At 35.0% G+C, this 18,101-nt stretch overlaps 2 protein-coding genes across 3 annotated transcripts; one reads left to right on the forward strand and one right to left on the reverse strand.

Moving 5' to 3' along the window:
- Positions 1-158: 158 nt before the first annotated feature.
- Positions 159-11,791, forward strand: LOC112556633 (inhibitor of growth protein 4-like). The gene is made up of 7 exons (XM_025225807.1): positions 159-252; positions 2,182-2,253; positions 3,614-3,780; positions 4,717-4,825; positions 5,124-5,214; positions 5,552-5,702; positions 7,519-11,791. Exons 1-7 carry the CDS (start codon positions 216-218, stop codon positions 7,618-7,620), a joined length of 729 nt encoding a protein of 242 aa, XP_025081592.1. The 5' UTR covers positions 159-215; the 3' UTR covers positions 7,621-11,791.
- Positions 11,792-12,518: 727 nt separating this feature from the next.
- On the reverse strand, positions 12,519-17,922 carry LOC112556670. 2 transcript variants are annotated; one of them, XM_025225879.1, is made up of 6 exons: positions 17,810-17,922; positions 16,350-16,465; positions 15,401-15,620; positions 14,847-14,996; positions 14,295-14,499; positions 12,519-13,319 (listed from the first exon to the last, which is right to left on the reverse strand). In XM_025225879.1, the coding sequence occupies exons 2-6, from the start codon at positions 16,452-16,454 to the stop codon at positions 13,280-13,282; spliced, it is 720 nt and encodes a 239-aa protein (XP_025081664.1). In that variant the 5' UTR covers positions 16,455-16,465; positions 17,810-17,922; the 3' UTR covers positions 12,519-13,279. The 2 variants fall into 2 exon arrangements, with proteins under 2 accessions (XP_025081664.1, XP_025081663.1); XM_025225878.1 differs by lacking the exon at positions 17,810-17,922 and adding an exon at positions 16,945-17,446.
- Between the last annotated feature and the right edge of the window lie 179 nt (positions 17,923-18,101).

Here is an 18,101-nt window from a genome sequence, read left to right on the forward strand (position 1 = left end):
CTTCATCAACCATTAGTTTCTAAGCAATTACGAATAATATTAAATTTAAAAATATGAAGTTTTTATTCTAGTAAAATTGCGTGAAGTTTATCACAACTCATTTAATGATTGAAGTTTCTTTTCAGTAATATTTTATTAGTGGTAGAGAGTATATAAACATTTTTTTTTTTTATTGTGACCACGTGACTCAAAGTTTTTCTCCACAAACACTGAAAATGGCGACAGCAATGTATCTAGAGCAATACCTCGATAGTAAGTGTTATATTTTTTTCTGTTTATCTATGAATTCATCTGTGCTTATGCGAGGGAGTTTAAACAATGCCGAGAAACTACTTGCGCGACAAATTTATTTTAGTTGCTTTTTTTATCTCGAGGAAAATGATTGATACACTTTTGGCGCGGGGTTCGAGGGCTATTTGTAGGATTTAAAGAGACAGATCTTGCATCGCCTGTTACTCAAAATTTTTTCCTAAATAAAAGCTTTGACAAATTTTCGCCTTAATTCTGTTTAATATTTACTTACATCAAGAAATTAACCGACAGCCTTTCATAATATTTTATAACTTTCATGACGATATTGAGATAGTGTTATCTATGCTTACTACACTTACATTTAATAGTGACTACTGATGTGTTCGTGAGACGACGAAGCATCGAAAACAACTGTGTATTAGTTAATTTGCTTCAAAACTAATAATTTTTATGTAATCTAAATAAACAGTGCATCACGATATATTAGTGCATTTTGAACATATTAATGTTAAAAGATCCAAATTTAGCTTACTGAGCAAATAATTGAAAGCATATTTTAATAAAGGTACGTCCAAAAGTTTACATTGACATATAATTTTTCCTCAGATATGTGCGCATTTTTATTTTGAAAGGGATATGGTATGAAATGATGTATGTATGGGATGGGAGCTGGTAATTTCTAAGATCATATTACTCCACTGCCTGAGTCAGATCATCCCAGCATGTCCATATCATCCCAGGCCCAAAAGACGAATTAATCACCAATGACACAAGTAGCTATTAACATCATGTGCTATATGTCCACATTATTATATGCAGAGGTGTCTCTGTTTGGGTATTAACTTAGCTTAAAGCATATCTTGCTACAGTAGTGACATTACGGTTGACAGTTGGGAATCCCCCTGAAAAAAGAATTTTGAAAAATGTGCTGAATAAATCCACTTTATTTTATTTATATAATGTTCACAGTGTTGACAATACAGTAAATTTTTGCACTATAAGAAAACGCAGAAATCAATGTAATCATTGCATATCATTCTAGGGCGATTGAGTTGACAGATGTACTCTGGCCACATAATGCTGGCTGTCAATTTAGTCTCGATTTTATTTTGAGAATTGTTATTCTTTAATTGGAGATTTGCATTTAATGTCACCCCATGGTCACCTTGATCACCCAAATCCTTTTGAGCCTGGGATGATAGTAACCATTGTGAGGCACATTCTCTGCATGTATGTTTAGTAATGGTGGTTAAATATATTAGCTTTGTTTTAAATAGGCAGCTGAGTATCATATTGTTCAAACAATGTATGGCTCTTTTGGTAATGTTAATAGCTACTTGTGTCATCAGTGATAGATTTGCACTTTGGGCCAGGGACAATTCGGCTTTTCAGTGTTGGGATGATGTGGACATAGCTAGAATGATTTGACTTACGCTGCGGGGCGATATGGTCTTGGGGCAAAAGACCTGTGATCTATGGGATACTAAGAAATATTTGGTGCTGGCAAGAGATGCCCATTTGGTATGCATTTAAAGTAAGGTTTTCTGGTGAGTTTTATTGGCTGAAAATTAACTATAGAATAAATTTGCATTACTGAAGCCATCAGCAGATGGTCCAATCAACTTAGAAGCACAGATGATGGGGCAGGGGAAAGAGAAATCATGTGACATGACATTGGCTGCTTAGTCCAGTCAATACCATAACCTTAGTCCTATTTCTCACTCTAAATACTAACCCCGATTTGTAACTAAGTGCTACATGGTATTTAAAACAGTGCATGTTGGTTGAAGTAACTATCACTGGACTCTCTTCTGCTGGGTCTGGCAGGTTTGTTCCTTATTCTTTTGATTTTCTTATAATCAGTATATAAATACATTTATATTAACATTTCATTATGGTCAGATTTCAAGTATGATTCTTTTCAATCAGGTCTGGAATCACTGCCCACTGAACTACAAAGAAATTTCAACTTAATGAGAGATTTAGACCAGAGAACACAAGGTATGAAAAAACTGTTTCGGTTGGTTTATTTTTTTAGATAACAGTACAAGTGATGTGTTTGTCTAAGGCAATTTACATGAATTGATCACTATTGTCTAACACAAAATGAAGAAGTGTATATCTTGTACCAGTTTACAAACCCATGTTTAGAAAAGTGTGCCGAGCAGTGCATTCCTCCTAGTGTTGAATTGCAGACAGTGTTGAGAGCTTATAAGGCTGTGTCAAGTGTACCAACTGGCACATCTTTTTTTATGCGTGCCCTCATCTCGACAACTTGGTCAGAACCATCTCCTCTCTCTTTCTCTTTATGTATAGATTGCTTCATTTGATCAAAGCAGTTTGCGCTGTACACACACAATAAACCTTGAGTGAGCCAGAACTTAAAAGCAGTTCTTAATAAAAAGAAGTCTGTATTCTTCATGTGCTCTGCCCATGACAAGAGGCTGGTCAATAGAGAAATCCTCAATGCTCTTTGTCAGGCCAAGGGGAGGGATAAAGATTAAAATGGAGTCCCAGTTTGGTACAGCCAGAATCTGGCATGGCATGGCCTCAAGAAAAAAGCCACCGTTTAAGATCAGCTTAAGTGCTCAGAAGCAAAGATCACCCTCAGGCATAGATATTGTGGCCCTACCTGAGGCTTTCTTGTTTCAAAACGTGACTTTTCTGCAAATTTGATTGAAGTATCATGTTTTTGAAGGAGATTGAAGGAGTCCTCAGTTAGTTCAATTCCGTTCAGAGGATTATAATTAGTAACAGAGCTGTTTAAGCAAGTAGATTGCTACACTTGTAGGACACAAGAAACCTCTACTTTCAACAGTCAGGCAATGTAAGATGTACTTCTTTGGCCATGTGACCTGGCATGACACCTTGTCAAAGACTATCCTCCAAGGCAACTGGCTTTCAAATGTCAAAGAGGGGTCATCCTTTACATGACCTGCTCGCTATCGCCCAAAATAGGAAGAGTGGCTAGCCCTGTCAGCTGCCACGTCTATCCATGTGCTTCCCACAGCGACATGTGCCAGTCAAGGGACAGCTGGCTGACTGCATGAAGGACCAACATATTGAGGCTGTCTTTTGTTGTTTCTGAATGTGTGACTTTTGAACTCTACTGTGTGTAAATGAATTTTGATCACATCTGCAGTGTAATTGTATGAGGGTCTGTCTGCTGTGGCAGATATAAATGGTCTATAATATTGTTGATTGTTGAAGTATATTTTTTATATTGCTTTCATTATAAGAATCTTGCTAGGCAAAACAACCCTGTTTACTAACAAAACCTGTTTTGATTGTTCACTTTTTTCAAAATGAATGTAATGGCCAAGATGATATCCGGCTGTCATACAAGTGTTCTGTCTCACAGATCTCATACAGGAAGTTGACAGGCTAGCAGGTGATTATCTCCACAAAGTGCGATCCCTGTCTTCAGAAAAACGTAGACAACAACTTGGGACTATTCAGCAGCTTTTTTCTAAAGGCCGAGAGTATGGCGATGATAAGGTGCAGCTGGCCATGCAAACATATGAACTGGTTGGTGAAAATTATTTATCCTCTTGAAGGATTTTGTTTAAAAAATGTTGTTTACCTCTTTCTTAACCTGTCACTTCTATGGGAAATGAAAAAACATCTTTAAAAAGACATAAGAAATCAAAACACAAGTTGGGGAGAAATGATGGAAATTGACATATAAATCACTTTTGCTCAAAGTTTTGAGAACACAGAATAATAATTTTTACATTCACATCAAAAACTAGGATGGTTCAAGTAGGCTGCCATGTTGTGACCTCACAGAGCCATCTTGCATGAGAGCTATCAGTCTCAAAAGTTGGTGGGGAGGAGTATCTTCATCAAAGCACTGGAGTTGGCAATCATGCCTTAAAATTTAGAACCAGAGTACAGTGATTAAAAAATTTTGCAAAATGGAGCATGCTGACACAGGATAAGGTTGCAAACATTAACAAAGCATAAACTGGGCAACTGCATGCTTCAATGTGGCAGTCATTGTCAGAGAAGTCAACTCAACAATCACTTTTAGGAGTAGAGGGGGAATAGAACTTTCTGGAGTAGAAACAAAGCCAATGCTCTGCATTCACCCGACTGTCTCAAAAGTACAAAGAACCAAGACCAAAGAACCATTATTCCTATAAGCTTTTATTTTTCACATAGTGTAAACATTTAGAGCTTCTCACGGATTGCTAGCTATAAATCAAGGGTGCACTGACTGGTAAGTAAAACCTCTAAGAGCATTGCAGCACCAGCAGCTAGGTTGATTGATTAGCGTATACTCTGATGTAATTTTATGAGCAATATTAAGTCATTGGTTGGCAGTCATTATAAAATCCAGAATGTTAAATGTTAATTGTGAAACTTAGCCACAATAAATGTACTGTTTTAGAGAATAGAAGTATGGTTTTTAAATTAGTCTTTTGTCAAGTTTACTTTTTTTTTTTTTCCTGGTAAGTTCAGGTGGACAAACATATAAGAAAATTGGATGCAGATTTGGCTCGATTTGAAGCAGATCTGAAAGACAAAAATTCTGGTAACCATGACAGTACAGAAACATCAGGCAAGAAAAGTAAGTCATGAAAGTTCCTAGTGGCTTCAGTTGTCCCAGATTTTATCCATTGGTGGAAACCATTCACCATTCATATAAACCATTCACCTATTTCATTTATACCTCTCCTAATTATTAGAACCCCCTGTCCACATCTTTCTTCTGTCCCTGCATTTATTGTTTTGCCTTTTCATTTCAGACATGCTCTGGCATTGTACTGTGCCTTGAGTTTTTGTTGGGGAAAAAATATGTTAAAATCATCTGGTTTTACATTAAATCCATTAAATGTGTAACTATTGGGTTGTTGTTTTTCCCCCAGAGAATGAAAAGGACAAGAAAAAAAGAAAATCACAGAAGGATGATTTTGAAGATGAAATTCCCAAGAGGAAAAAGAAGAAAGGACAAACACAGTATGTAGGGGTGGAATTCCTGTTACTTGTGGATATATTAACATGCTGAGCAATAATAGTTGTCATGCCATAGGAGAGCACAAACCATCAGTTTTAAGTTGCCATGGGGAGGTAGTCATAGTAGAAACAATGTTTATATATCATTTTTTAGACCTAAAATGGGATCACAATAAGGAAGTTATAAGCCGTCTAAGAACACTGAAAATTGCATTTAAACATTAGAATTTATGTGCTTTATTGTGTTACAAAATGTTGTAACAATTGTTTATCAATTTTGTTTGTTTATTTTTGGTTGTTTTTTTTTTTTTTTTAAGGTAAAATTTTGCTGTTATTTCAGACCACAAGAAGAAGCGCCTCTGCCAGCATTTACACATTTGATGTCTCACCCATCAGACGTCCTGGACATGCCTGTAGACCCAAATGAACCAACATACTGTCTTTGTCATCAGGTGTCCTATGGAGAAATGATTGGTTGTGATAATCCTGATGTAAGCTTGTGCTGTTTATAGTGTACTTAGAATTATCAGGGGTACCTGCCAATTCATGCATTGATTTCTCCTACTTTTCAAGAGATTTTATTGTTAACTTAGGATAAACCACTTTTTTTTTAATGAGTTTAGTCAATTCAATAGTTGATGTGCATGCATCAGTGTAATAAGATATTGAAATGCTTGTACTCTTGTATTTGCTGTTCTTAATATTCCTCTGTGACTATCATCTTATATACAGATCATTTGTTTCCTTAGTAGTAACAGATCCAAAAACAAATTTATAATGGCAGGAATGATCCACATAAGCGAAAGATACAGCTTCAGCACTCTGCTCCTATGTTGCTTGAAGTTCCAAGGCCATCAATAAGACCATCATTAAAAATCCCTAGCCTGTTATCCTTTATTAGAATAATATTTTTTAATATTATTTTTGATACGTCGGGCTAAGAAATGTTTGCCAGAACAAGCTAGGATTCAATCTGAAGGGAAGAAACATTTCTTTTTTTTAGAACATCTTCAATCTTGCCATAGACATTTGACTTGTGTTTGGACCACCATCTTGCCATGATCAGGGGGCTTGCATGTCCTAACAACCCTTAGAACTGTACTGACGAGAGCATTAGTTCCTGGCAATGTCACCCATGGATCGAGGGTTAGAGATCAGACTAAGGGTGATCCACAGGTCCTCCAGGTTACAAGAGTTTGGGCAATGGATGAACAACTCATTCCTATAAAAAACATATGGTTATGGAAACTGAAACAAGAGATACCCTATCAAATGGTGACAGTGAGAAAGCAGACCAGGTAACTGGAATTATGATGGCGGGGAATCAAAACTGCAAGGGTGTTCCCAATCTGACAGTTGACTTGCTTTCACCTAAAAAAGTCATTACTATTGGTTGCTGGAATGTGAGAACATGAAAGTTCGTACAGCCCCTCCAAGAAATGTATGCATACCAACTTGATCTTGGAATTACAAAAGCACATTGGAGAGACCAAGGAAAGAGTAGTCTTGTAAATATTTTGTGGTCTGGAAGGAATGACGACCAACACCGAGAAGGGGTTGTTCACTCCCTAAACAAAACAAGAACTCCCTATTGGAATGGAAACCAATCAGCAAACACCTGTATACCAGGCACAACTACAGATTCATCAATCTTTTCATCCTGACCTGCTATGCACCCACAGATGAAGAGGACAAAGATTTCTACAACAGCTTAAAGGTAGCAGTGGAAAACATTCCTACCCATTATGTGATCATAGCACAGGGAGATTTCAGTACTAGGAGCAAGAATGGAGGAACCATGGGAAAGGAAGGTATAGGGTATATAACTAACAATGGCAGCAGATCGCATGGTTTTTGCAAAGAAAATAACCTTGTAATTGGAGGAACAATTTTTCGACATAAGAAGATTCATAAAGTGGCTTGGATGCACCTGATGGCAGCACAGAGAGTCAGACCACATTATCATTAATGGCAAATGGAGGCAGACTTCAGGATGTCAGAGTTAAAAGGGAAGGGATAGACATAGGTAGTGACCATAACTTACTCATAGCAAACTTGCTCTAATGCTCAGAAAAGCTGAGGTGGGAGAAACATGACATACACACTTTGACATGGATTAACTTAATAGCATTGAAAAATAAGTTCATTAAATAACAGAATTACGAATAGTAGAAAGGAAGATGGTGTGTTTTAAAATTTATTCATGCATTGATGTTATTCACAGTATATTGTTGTAGGCTTTTAAAATACTTGATTACAAATCAGGATCTCACTAAGTCATTGTTTTTTGTTGTTTTTTTTTTTCAGTGCCCAATTGAATGGTTCCATTTTGCTTGTGTTGGGCTCACCACTAAACCTAAAGGAAAGTGGTTTTGTCCCCGGTGTCAAGAAGAAAGGAAGAAGAAATAAGAAAGCATTTGGAGTAAACAGCAAAGGCAGCCAGGGAGAAACAGAACACTTATTAAGTTAACAAGTACTGTTGCTTGTGCAAGATTTTAAAAGCTCATTATGCATAGTTACTTATCAAGCGACATTATTTCTTGAAAAACTTTGTATCTGTCAAGATATTAACATGCAACAGAAGCATTTTGCTGCATGATTTGCAGCTAGCCTTAATGTGTAAGTTGGAAATCATGTTATCCTAGATTTTTGTGCTTGTGCCAAACTATCAGCACATGATTCGTGACTACAAAATCATGTTTTAGAAATCATAGCAATGTGGGTTTTGGGTTTTTTCAAAGTATATATATCCTTTTGCATCAAACTAATTCTATATAAATAACTTTTTTTTTTTTGTCTAGTTTATTTTTAAAAGAAAGATGCTGGTATAAATGATTACAAACTCAGAAATATGCCTTTTAAACTAAAGAGTTTTAGTTCACATAATATATGCAATCCTTATTCCCTCGGATTCAATTTCATATATATGTATAAAGATTCTTTGTAGCCAATAGAAGTTTACTTGTCCTTGCTGACTTTACGGCTTCTTTGGTCTTCAGTATTTCACTGGTCTTTGTTTATTATTTTCTGTAATGAATTGTATAAAGCAAGCTTTTGTATATTGAGAACTTTATTTTAATTAAAAAGTGCCAGTGTGGGCATGGGAAATCTTTTTTTTTTTAAGTTGTGCAAATATTTTTTCAGATACATTTGTAAAGAAATGTTTCAGACACAAGCCTTGCTCACAATAAGGCAGAAGAGTCCACAACAAGAATTATCTAAGAAAATATATAATTGTAGTAATTTCATATGCTTTAATTTATAAAAAAAAATTCTTGAATTTTATTTATTTTATCAACAGCAAAACAGTAACAGCATTTTAAAACAGTACAGCTAGATTGATACAAATACTTGCAAAGTGGCAGGAGACAATTACTTGGCTATGACAACAATTCGAAAAAAAATTCTTTAAAAAAAGGGAAATACCAAAATGTATAGCTAAAAAAAAATCTGTAGTCAATATAAACAGTTTTGTTTAACTGCTTTGGGAAGCAGGTAGTCAAGTAGTTAGAGCACTGGCGTCCAAACTGGAGGTTTGCTAGTGGCTTTACACAGTTGACCCAGCTGTCGGGAATAGTTCCAGGATCCATAGAGGGTTGTAGCAAGGGTGAGGAGATGGACACCCCCATGGTCCTCTCTCTAATGACTCAAAAGTTAAGGAACTATCTTTACATTAACCTCTTAATCCTGGATTAGTTTAGCCCTTGTTACTCCTTGAAGAGCATAGGGCCGCAACAACACCTCGCCCGCAGACACGGTTTTGGGCAGCTCCCTTCAGTGGGGCCCATGTGGTTCCAGCGTCCTTTGCCTCGCTTTCTACTGTTCCTCTCCTAGTCTTCTTTGGTCTCTCAATTCTCCTCTTCCCCTGAGGATTCCAGTCAAGAATCCTGGATAGTGTTTTAATTGTTCCAGCTGCTTCACACTCCAAACCTGATGTTTGTTCATTGTGGTACTTTGTGATTTCAACTTCAATTGTTGCCTTAAGCGAGTGGATCAATAGGTGATGCCTGTAATACATGTGCTCAAACTATCTGTTGTGACCCAGAACAGTACATTTAACTTGGTTTCTGTTCTCTAACTTAAAAAACTTTTAGTTTTTTGTAGTATCGTCAGAGCTTAATTTGCACCGTTAGATTAATTTTCACGTGTAAGAAGTATCTTAGGTTTGTAAAATATTATTATTCTATACTCTTAAAATGGTGTTAATAGTTCCATAGTTTTTTGTTTTTTTCCACATGCCATGCAGTGTCATGATCATTGATTTCAACATTTCAGAATCTTAAAAGCTACTTAATGTCTTTTTAGCATAAATATGATATATAAAGTACAATCTCAGTATATCATGAAGGAAAAATTATTCATTTGCACAGTTGTTTTGCTTGAATTGGAAATCCTTCCAGATGATGACAAAAAAGTTGTTGCCTCTTTTTAAAATCTGTTTTCCAAATAGTTTTATTTTCACTGCCCATAATCAGGTTCCAAGTGATAGCATACTTAAACTTTTAATGGATGTCTAAAAATTGCATTAGTGTAATAGATCATTGAGATGGCAAGTGCACATTGATCTGTGATAAGAGATTATTGTCAAATAACTTCAGTATTACACATGTGTGCTTCATTTTCTTTTTGTTATGCACCTGTTATAAAAAGAGACTTAGAAATTTTGGGTATTCTTTCATTTTCTTGCATATTTTTACTTTAACTTTTTTCTTCCTTTTTTTTTTTTTTATTACTGTGCTTATTTTTCTTTACTTAAGAGCCCCAGAACATGTCATTTATTTCAGGCTGAAATTGTGAAGTATTAGCATGCTTTTAACTTTGTTGTTTTTCATGTTTAGAGTGAAAAACAATTGAGTCAGGGTAGTATGTATGTTTTTGAGTGCAGGACTGATTGAGATCTGTTCAAGATGTAACGGGTGAAGTGCTTATTCAGACTACATTTCTATTAGCTTAATTTTTTTAAAGGCATTTTTGTAGTTTAGATTAATTAAATCCATATTTTGAATGCTGATCCTACTACGTTTATTCCGTTGAGGACACATTCAAAGCTGTTACAACAGTCATCTGAACTTTAAATTTATGCAACCATTTTAAACATTTGTGTGTACTAATTGGTCCCATCTTCAAATTTTAGCATAACCATTTTAACACGAGTTCTTTTTATCTTCCATTTGGTATGGATTATTTTTTGCAAACTGAACAGAGCAGGTGTTCAAGACTACAGCCACCATTCCAGTTTGTCTTGGCATTTCCATGTGTAGCAAATCAAATGCTCTGTATATCAGTTTGTTTCTGTCCAATTGTCGTAGCATAAGAATGTCTATTAAGTATTAAGACGGGGGGGATTCTTAATTTGGTGGTGTAAAACATGCACAACTTCACATTTCTTCATATAAATAGATCAGTCGCTCTTTTTTATATCTGCTATCTGGACCAAAAGTTAGAGGCTAATCCTAGAACAAACTTTTTTCCAAGTTACCAGGTTCTGTTCATTGAGAACTGCTAGTTCCCAAAAGCTTCAAAATCATATTTCATACAAGAGAGACATGTTTAGAAATAAAATTTCTTATCTGGGTTGTGGAAATAGATCAAGTCCAAGTTTCATTTAGCATTTAATATATTTGAGCTATAATTTGTTTATATCCAAAGCTTGGTAAATGAAATTGAAAAAGAGATCTAGAAGTAACAGCTTACGCTGTGATTAAGAATGCTTTTGACATTAACAAAGTTGACTGTACCAATTCTTGGAAGGAAACAGTTGTAATGAGCGTTTTTTGGACAAACCTATATTCAGTTATTTTGATAAACATTAAGTGTAAAGCAAAGATCATCTTTCTGCTGGAACACTTTTCTCTAAAAGTGCCATGTTTTCATTGGCATGGTTGTGAATGTGCATGCAAATCATGAAGGAAGAAAAAGTCTGTATGTTTACATGCTGTCATGGATTGATCAAAGTTTTGCTCTACAGTCAATGTGTATATGTGAAGTTAGTCTTTTGAGTGCACCACATGTTTTTGGAACTCTAGTGATAATTGTTGAAACTGTGCCAATTGCCTCTCTTCATTGCTGCTACTTACGTGGTTGTTATGCATACATGTTTAGCTGAAATTTCATGTCTAAAAATTGTGTTTGTTGTTGTAGTATGGCGCTACAAGTTTTGCGTGCAGCACTAGGTTTCATTAGGCATTTTATAGAAAGACTTCCTATTATTGGAAATTTTTGCCATGGTTTAAAATGTTTTTTTATTTTATTCTCAAGCTAAATATTGCACTGGACTATGGGAGAAACACAAACATATAACTATAATATTTGTTCCATTTCACACAATCTCATCTTTCTGAGCAACAGATTTACATTGAATTTGAAGTCATCATTTTTTCCTCCCGTTTGTTCTGAAGTAATGAACTAGAAGCTCATCGAGGATGATTAGACCCAAGCAATTGGATTTCCAGCAGTCAATCATTGATACTGCTATCTCCTACAGACAACTAGAGTTGGTATTAAAATTTGGGAGGGCTTGTGCGCCACTTGCGGAAAGAAAATCTCAGTGAATATACAAATACAGAATCACATATTTTCTCAAGTGGTGTATGTCTGTGTATGCATGTGTTGGAGAGATTAAGCTGAAATCTCATAAACTGTTTTAATTATTGACACAGTCTGGATATGTCTTAATAAATTATTGCCGCCTTATCTTCTAAAGCAGTGATGCCCAACCTTTTTCGGCCTGCGGGCCATATCCATTTCGGACAGCCGTGTCGCAGGCCACTTCACCGCAAAAATACAAAAAAATAGAGCAGATACCATTTTTTATTAGAAACAAGTTGTACTTATCATTAATTATGTAGTAATTAGTGGGATATTTAAAGTTGTTTTCCCGAAACCAACTTCTGAATGTCCGGCTGCATCGTAGAGACACCAAGTCGGAGCACTGAATCGAAATGTTCGTCCATCAAAAAAAAGATTGAGATGCCCCTACATGGGGATAAATACTTCTTCCTTTTTTTTTCGTTTTTTTAAGGTCTTCTTTTATTACTAACATGCCGATTTCCTGCACTGTGGGCAGAAGTTTCGCGGGCCAGATGGCACCGCGTCACGGGCCGGATATGGCCCGCGGGCCGTAGGTTGTGCATCCCTGTTCTAAAGGTACTATTTAGTTTATTACAGGAATGCAATTTAGATGACATAGCACTATGGTTTATCATCTACTTAAAGAAACCAGTGGTTTATTCATAGGCTACATATTCTCAAATTCTAGAGCAGACACAAGTTTGTCAATTTATATAAAATCTATACAATTCAAAAAGGTAGTTTAAAAAATGTTTTACTGCAGAGGAACACGAGTAGGAAAAGGAATAAAACAATGGGGATTTTGTTTTTTGTTTTTTGTTTTGTTTTTTTAAAGTATGGAATACATTTACTTGCGTGCCATCTGCAGTTAACACAAAAATGCACATCACAATTTTCACCTGTTGAAAGATTTTTTTTTTCATGTCTCAAAAAAATCGGGATAGAAGTGAGGATGGTCAACACAAAACTTGCATAACTGTTGAATCTTGCTATACATCAGATTCCTGTGCTCATTTATAAACAAATTTATCCTGGTATTGTAGGTGATATTAAGTTTCAGTATGCATCTGCTAAAGCAGCAACAACAAAAAATCAATGTTCAAGGCACTTGAAAAATTACATTCAAGATGTATATTGAAAAACACCAGAAAAAGTAAACAAAAGACCTAAATAAAAGAAAATTTTTACAGAGTCCTCTAACTACCAAACTACTGGATATAGTTTAAAAAAAAATTACGGTACAATCATTAATTTGGGGGTGTTAAAAATTTCATAATAAAACCAGGGTCTAATACAAGTTAAATAAAACCACAGGAAATATTCAAGAAGACCTCTGCACAGATAAGGTATGTAAAATTTATACTCCCTAGAGATTGCAAAAGGGTATATAGAGTATGGCAACTTTTTTTAATGTCTTCTATGTGCTGACATCACGTCACTTGATGTATGTGAATTTATTCAGATGCCCTTGTTAAACCTGCCCAAAACAGGGCAATAATTAATTAGCTTCAAGAATATGTCTCTTGTTGCGTTCAAACCTGCAAGAAAAAAAACAAAGATTAAATTTTTTTTTATTGTACAGCATAAAGTAAAGCAAAGTTTATAAACTTAGTTAAAGGCTTTAAAAAAAAGAGATATAGCAATTGTTAAAAACTCTGTAGAAATGTTTTAATGTTTAGAAACAGCAATATAATGAAATTTTTTTTCAACAAAGTGTATCAAAATAGATATTTATTAAAAGTGAAAATTCAAAATATGTAGCAATAGATGAAGACTATTAATCATGCTTTTTCAAACTGCTCTATTTGCTTTTTTTTTTTTTTTTAAACAATATAAGCACAAATTTCCTCTCCTAATCATTTCACTTAAAACTGTATACAAATTACTCCATTAACGCTGTATAAATGTGCAAATTACCTACAAATTGGTAATATCTACATTAAACAGTCAAAGAACTTCGGTACTAAGACTACTAACAGCTGCAAAGATTATGTATGCTTGTGTATTTTAATATGAAGTTTTTTATAAAAAAAAAAAAAAGACACTGGGTCCAGGCTGCACAATTTTTATCGTTATTGCATTAAGGTGAATTTGTTCACATTACTAAAATCGTGATCCACACTACTGGGTGTTCTGTTGCAGGCACTACATTTTGCCTGCTATTTATAATTTAAAAAATCTTGGGTGCTACGTTGCCTGTTTCAGGGTCTCTCACCTCATTTAGCCAAGGGAAGGAAAGGGGTGCAGGGAAACAGTGGACTGTCAACAGTACATGCTGTTCCAAATAAATGCTCCTGCTACAATAGTGCTGTCTGGCCGTAAACCAGACCACACACCACTTTCTGCACTAATGTGTTGTGTACATGGCTCAAACAAGGAAAATGTAATAAGATGTAGCAGAACTAAGTACAAGCCCAATGAATATTGTTCAGCTTGGATCTTGTGTCACCTATGCTTATCTAGTGAAGGAGAAATTCACCACAGACAATGAACACATAACCTGTTCAACTTACGAAGTCAACTCTGGTTCATCTTTGGAATGCAAAGTATATCGATCCACATACTCTGAAAATTCTGGCCATTTACCATGTCTCCATATCATCTTTGTTTTCTCTGCTTCAGAACTCATCTGATGCTCTTTCAAAGTTTTGGGCCTAATATCTTGCAAGATGTCAGTTTGGTTCAGTATGTGGCTGGATCCAAACCATGTAGCTGAATCTGAAAATGGTTGTCCAATACAGTCTTCCACTCTATAAAGATGCTACTTAATTTTTTTTTCAACTACACCATCAGGTATCTCATACATAATTTTGATGCATAGATGCACACATCATAGCCTGATTCACAAAGGATATACAGTACTCTATAAATTCATGTAGGAATATTTTTTGTTCAGCCTCACCCTCAAGGATCCTGCACATAATTTTCATGAATATGTGTATGCACAAAGCACAATCTGATATCAGAGAAATGGTGGGTTTTGTATTACCACACTCTGCTTCAATTATAAGATTATTGGTTAATTTTATCACACTGATACAAAAACTGCAACATGTTAAACTCACGAGGATGTCGTTGGTCATAGTAGCTTCTCCCAGGTCTTCCATGTTTCTGAACAACTAATCCTACCAAATTAGTTGGAGGGCGACAATACACGTCAATGTTGAGATAGCGGTGTGTATCTTCTCCAACAAAGTGGCTATAAGTTCTTGAACCTGAAATCAGTGAAACAGCATTTTCTTAAATTATTTTCAAAGCTGACTATTCATTATTTTAATGAATGGAACAATTGACATGTTAAATTGTAAAAGAAGAAAATCCAGATTAAAAAAGTCATAAACACTAAATAAATATTGTGTTTGGCATGAAAGTTCACTGTATCTCCTAAATAAATCCTATGTTAATGGGATAGATCAATGATTTCTTAAATCTGTGATATATGATGTCCTCATTTTATAAAAAGCACCTCCCACCCAACGCTCACATTTCCAGATACAGAAGTGCACACAACAACACCCAGGACATTCACCTTATTCCTTTATCTCAGTCTTCTATTTAAGCTTACTTTTTAACTATACATTTTTTATGCTTTCTGAAAATGTAATGAGGCAAATCAAACCATTCTTTTCTGGGCCCCAGCGAAGAGAGGCTCCCAGACGACAAGTGTTGTGCTGCTCTGAAGGCTGTTGTTGCCACAGATCACCAATCCAGCACTTAGGGTAAGACCGAGGTTGTTCCCTGAATAGATACTGGCTAGTATTTGTGGCATAACGGTCCATACAGTAACGTTTTTTAGACATCACAAGTGGTTTTTGTGACATAAAAAACCTATTTGGTCTCTGAAAAAAATCCATTTTCATTACAAATGATTTTGCTGGCATAAAAAACATATTTGGTCTCTGAAAAAAGTTCATTTTCATCTAAGACTTCCTAATATTATTAATATTACAAGCATTAGACATCTTAACGAGGTCCATACATTGAATGGTAAAGGAATAAAATTGTGTTCCTATATTTCTGGAACAGAATGGACTTGAATGCATTCTACCCAATTTGAAATCCTAGCATCACTCTGAAATTTTTTTTTTTTTAACTATGTTTCAGTCTGGATTAATAACATGCATGGTATTGACTGAACATATGTATATTCGTCCCACTACACAGACAATGTGTCTTAATGACATTTCCTAAGATTCGGCAAGCAATATTTGAAGAGCCTATATATATAAGAAAAGAGCTAAATTCAGATCCTATTATTTTATACAAGATCCAATAAAAATATATGTTCACTAAAAATAATCTTTGTCTCAAGCTTTTGCCTTTGTAAAAGCAGTAAATACATTTTCAAATAAACAATGTCTTTTCTTTGTCAACATTGATCACCAACTATTGAAAGCATATGCACATTTCATTGTGTAAACTATAACCCTGACAAAATCCTTCTTCTCTCATGTCATTGTCAGCTTGCATTTTTCTCTCACACACACATATATATATATAACCTCACAGCTGAGAAATACCTCACTGTGACAAATGTCTAATGCATGCCAGCTTATAAATCTACTTACACCATTTATTGTATTGTTGTGTATTTGCTCTTCTGTCATACAAGTGTACTGATCATGTGGTGTCCTTGGACGCTTGGTGATCATATCAATATTTTCAGAGGCCATAGTGCAGTTTCCTGAAGCAAAATCAATTTGTTTCAAATGTACACATCCAAAATGGACATGAAACGTAGTAAAATTTTGTGTTCATATGATTACTGGAAAAATAATTGCTGGATAAGCAGTACATAGACTACAAGTAAATTCTGAGTGTGTGATTGGTAGCATAAAAAACATTTTAAAAGTAAAATTTTAAAAAAGCTTACAAAATTTATTTGGCATATCTTTTGTATCTTTGGATTCTTTACTTTGCTTTTTTTTTAAATGTTCAGATTGAAGATACTTTATTCATCGGTGATGGCTTAAATTTATGGAAACATTTATACATATTACAGGCACATTTATCATTCTTTAAACTGTGTTGTGTGGAAAGTAAACGATTAAGTTAACAGAGTTAAAGCTGTAGATTACTGTAACGTGGAGAAAAGAAAGACGCTTATACACTGCAGTTAGCTGTAACTAAATTGTAACATTTATGTTTGCTTTAAAAACCCACTTCTTTCAACGCCGTTACTGGGCGTTCAACAGCAAGCACGCAGGCGAAGTGATATATAATAGATATACGTTTGTTTACATTAGAACCGGATGTGGATACGACAATCATACGGGGGTGATTTTGAAATGTTTATTTTATGTTAAATAATAATATACATTCATGTTTTTACTAACATGGAATCTATTATCTAGTAATATTTATCATTTTCATTTAAGAATACGTTTATCTCAAAGCACTTTAGTTTAGTCAGCATAACTTCCGGTAAAGCAGACGATCACGGCGTTTTTATGTCAGCATGTTAAGAGTATTTACAGCAGCACTAACAGGAAGAAATAGAAAAGCCCGAATGATCTAGGATTTGTGTTTTTGAGATTATTCGTTTTTGATCTAAACAACTGTTGTAATTGGTTACTGTTCTATCTTGTAGCAGTCTTTTTCATTTTTCGAAAATCTAAAAAAATACATAAAAATATTAAAACGGCAGACTCCATGCAGTTTCTAAACACGGACCTATAGATATATTATCTATAATTACAGGGCATCGTCTACTCTAACCCTTGGATCGTCACATAACTCTTACAAATAATTAAGTCACTATTTTATATATATATACAGTTTTTATTTAACTAAGAAAGGCTTTCCATCTGCATGGTTACATTTAATTAGTTGAGCAGCACTTATTTATATGTATTCCTGTACACGTCTGAGTGTATTTTCACCTTTTGATTGGCCTACGATCATGCACGCTACGATGCTGACAATTTAATATTCATTTAAATATACTACGTACTAGAGTCGACTATATTGTGTTCAAATGCTGCTCACTATTGTAAGCATATGGCGAATTCATCCCCTATACATTTACCGGTATGTTTATAAGAAACAAAGTATAGAGCTATATAGCTCTAGCTGTAGTCAGCCCCTTTTTAGAATGTTGCGTTTAAGTGGATGGGACTGATCTCCAAAAATCTTTCTTCTTTCAAAATGTATTCATGATGAAAAAAATTATATAAAGAGAATCGGATTCAGATGTCGCATCATAGATGACTCCTCCAATAAAGCTGCAGCACTCTTAATAGATCGTCATCCGCAGTATTTCTTGTCAGATAGAGGAAATCTGTTATACTACATATCTGGCACCCAACGTTGTAGCGTTA

Source organism: Pomacea canaliculata, linkage group LG2, assembly GCF_003073045.1.
Source record: "Pomacea canaliculata isolate SZHN2017 linkage group LG2, ASM307304v1, whole genome shotgun sequence".
Lineage (NCBI taxonomy): Eukaryota > Metazoa > Mollusca > Gastropoda > Architaenioglossa > Ampullariidae > Pomacea > Pomacea canaliculata.

Excerpts from the sequence above, each read along its gene's own strand:
- LOC112556670 (XM_025225879.1), bottom strand. The coding sequence starts at position 16,454 with ATGGCCTCTGAAAATATTGATATGATCACCAAGCGTCCAAGGACACCA. Across the intron at positions 15,621-16,349 it reads ACAACAATACAATAAATGGT|AGACCAAATAGGTTTTTTAT; the intron begins GTAAGTAGATTT and ends GATTTTTTTCAG. Across the intron at positions 13,320-14,294 it reads GATGAACCAGAGTTGACTTC|GTTTGAACGCAACAAGAGAC; the intron begins GTAAGTTGAACA and ends TTTTTCTTGCAG.
- LOC112556633 (XM_025225807.1), top strand. The coding sequence starts at position 216 with ATGGCGACAGCAATGTATCTAGAGCAATACCTCGATA. Across the intron at positions 253-2,181 it reads TCTAGAGCAATACCTCGATA|GTCTGGAATCACTGCCCACT; the intron begins GTAAGTGTTATA and ends CTTTTCAATCAG. Across the intron at positions 5,215-5,551 it reads AAGAAGAAAGGACAAACACA|ACCACAAGAAGAAGCGCCTC; the intron begins GTATGTAGGGGT and ends CTGTTATTTCAG.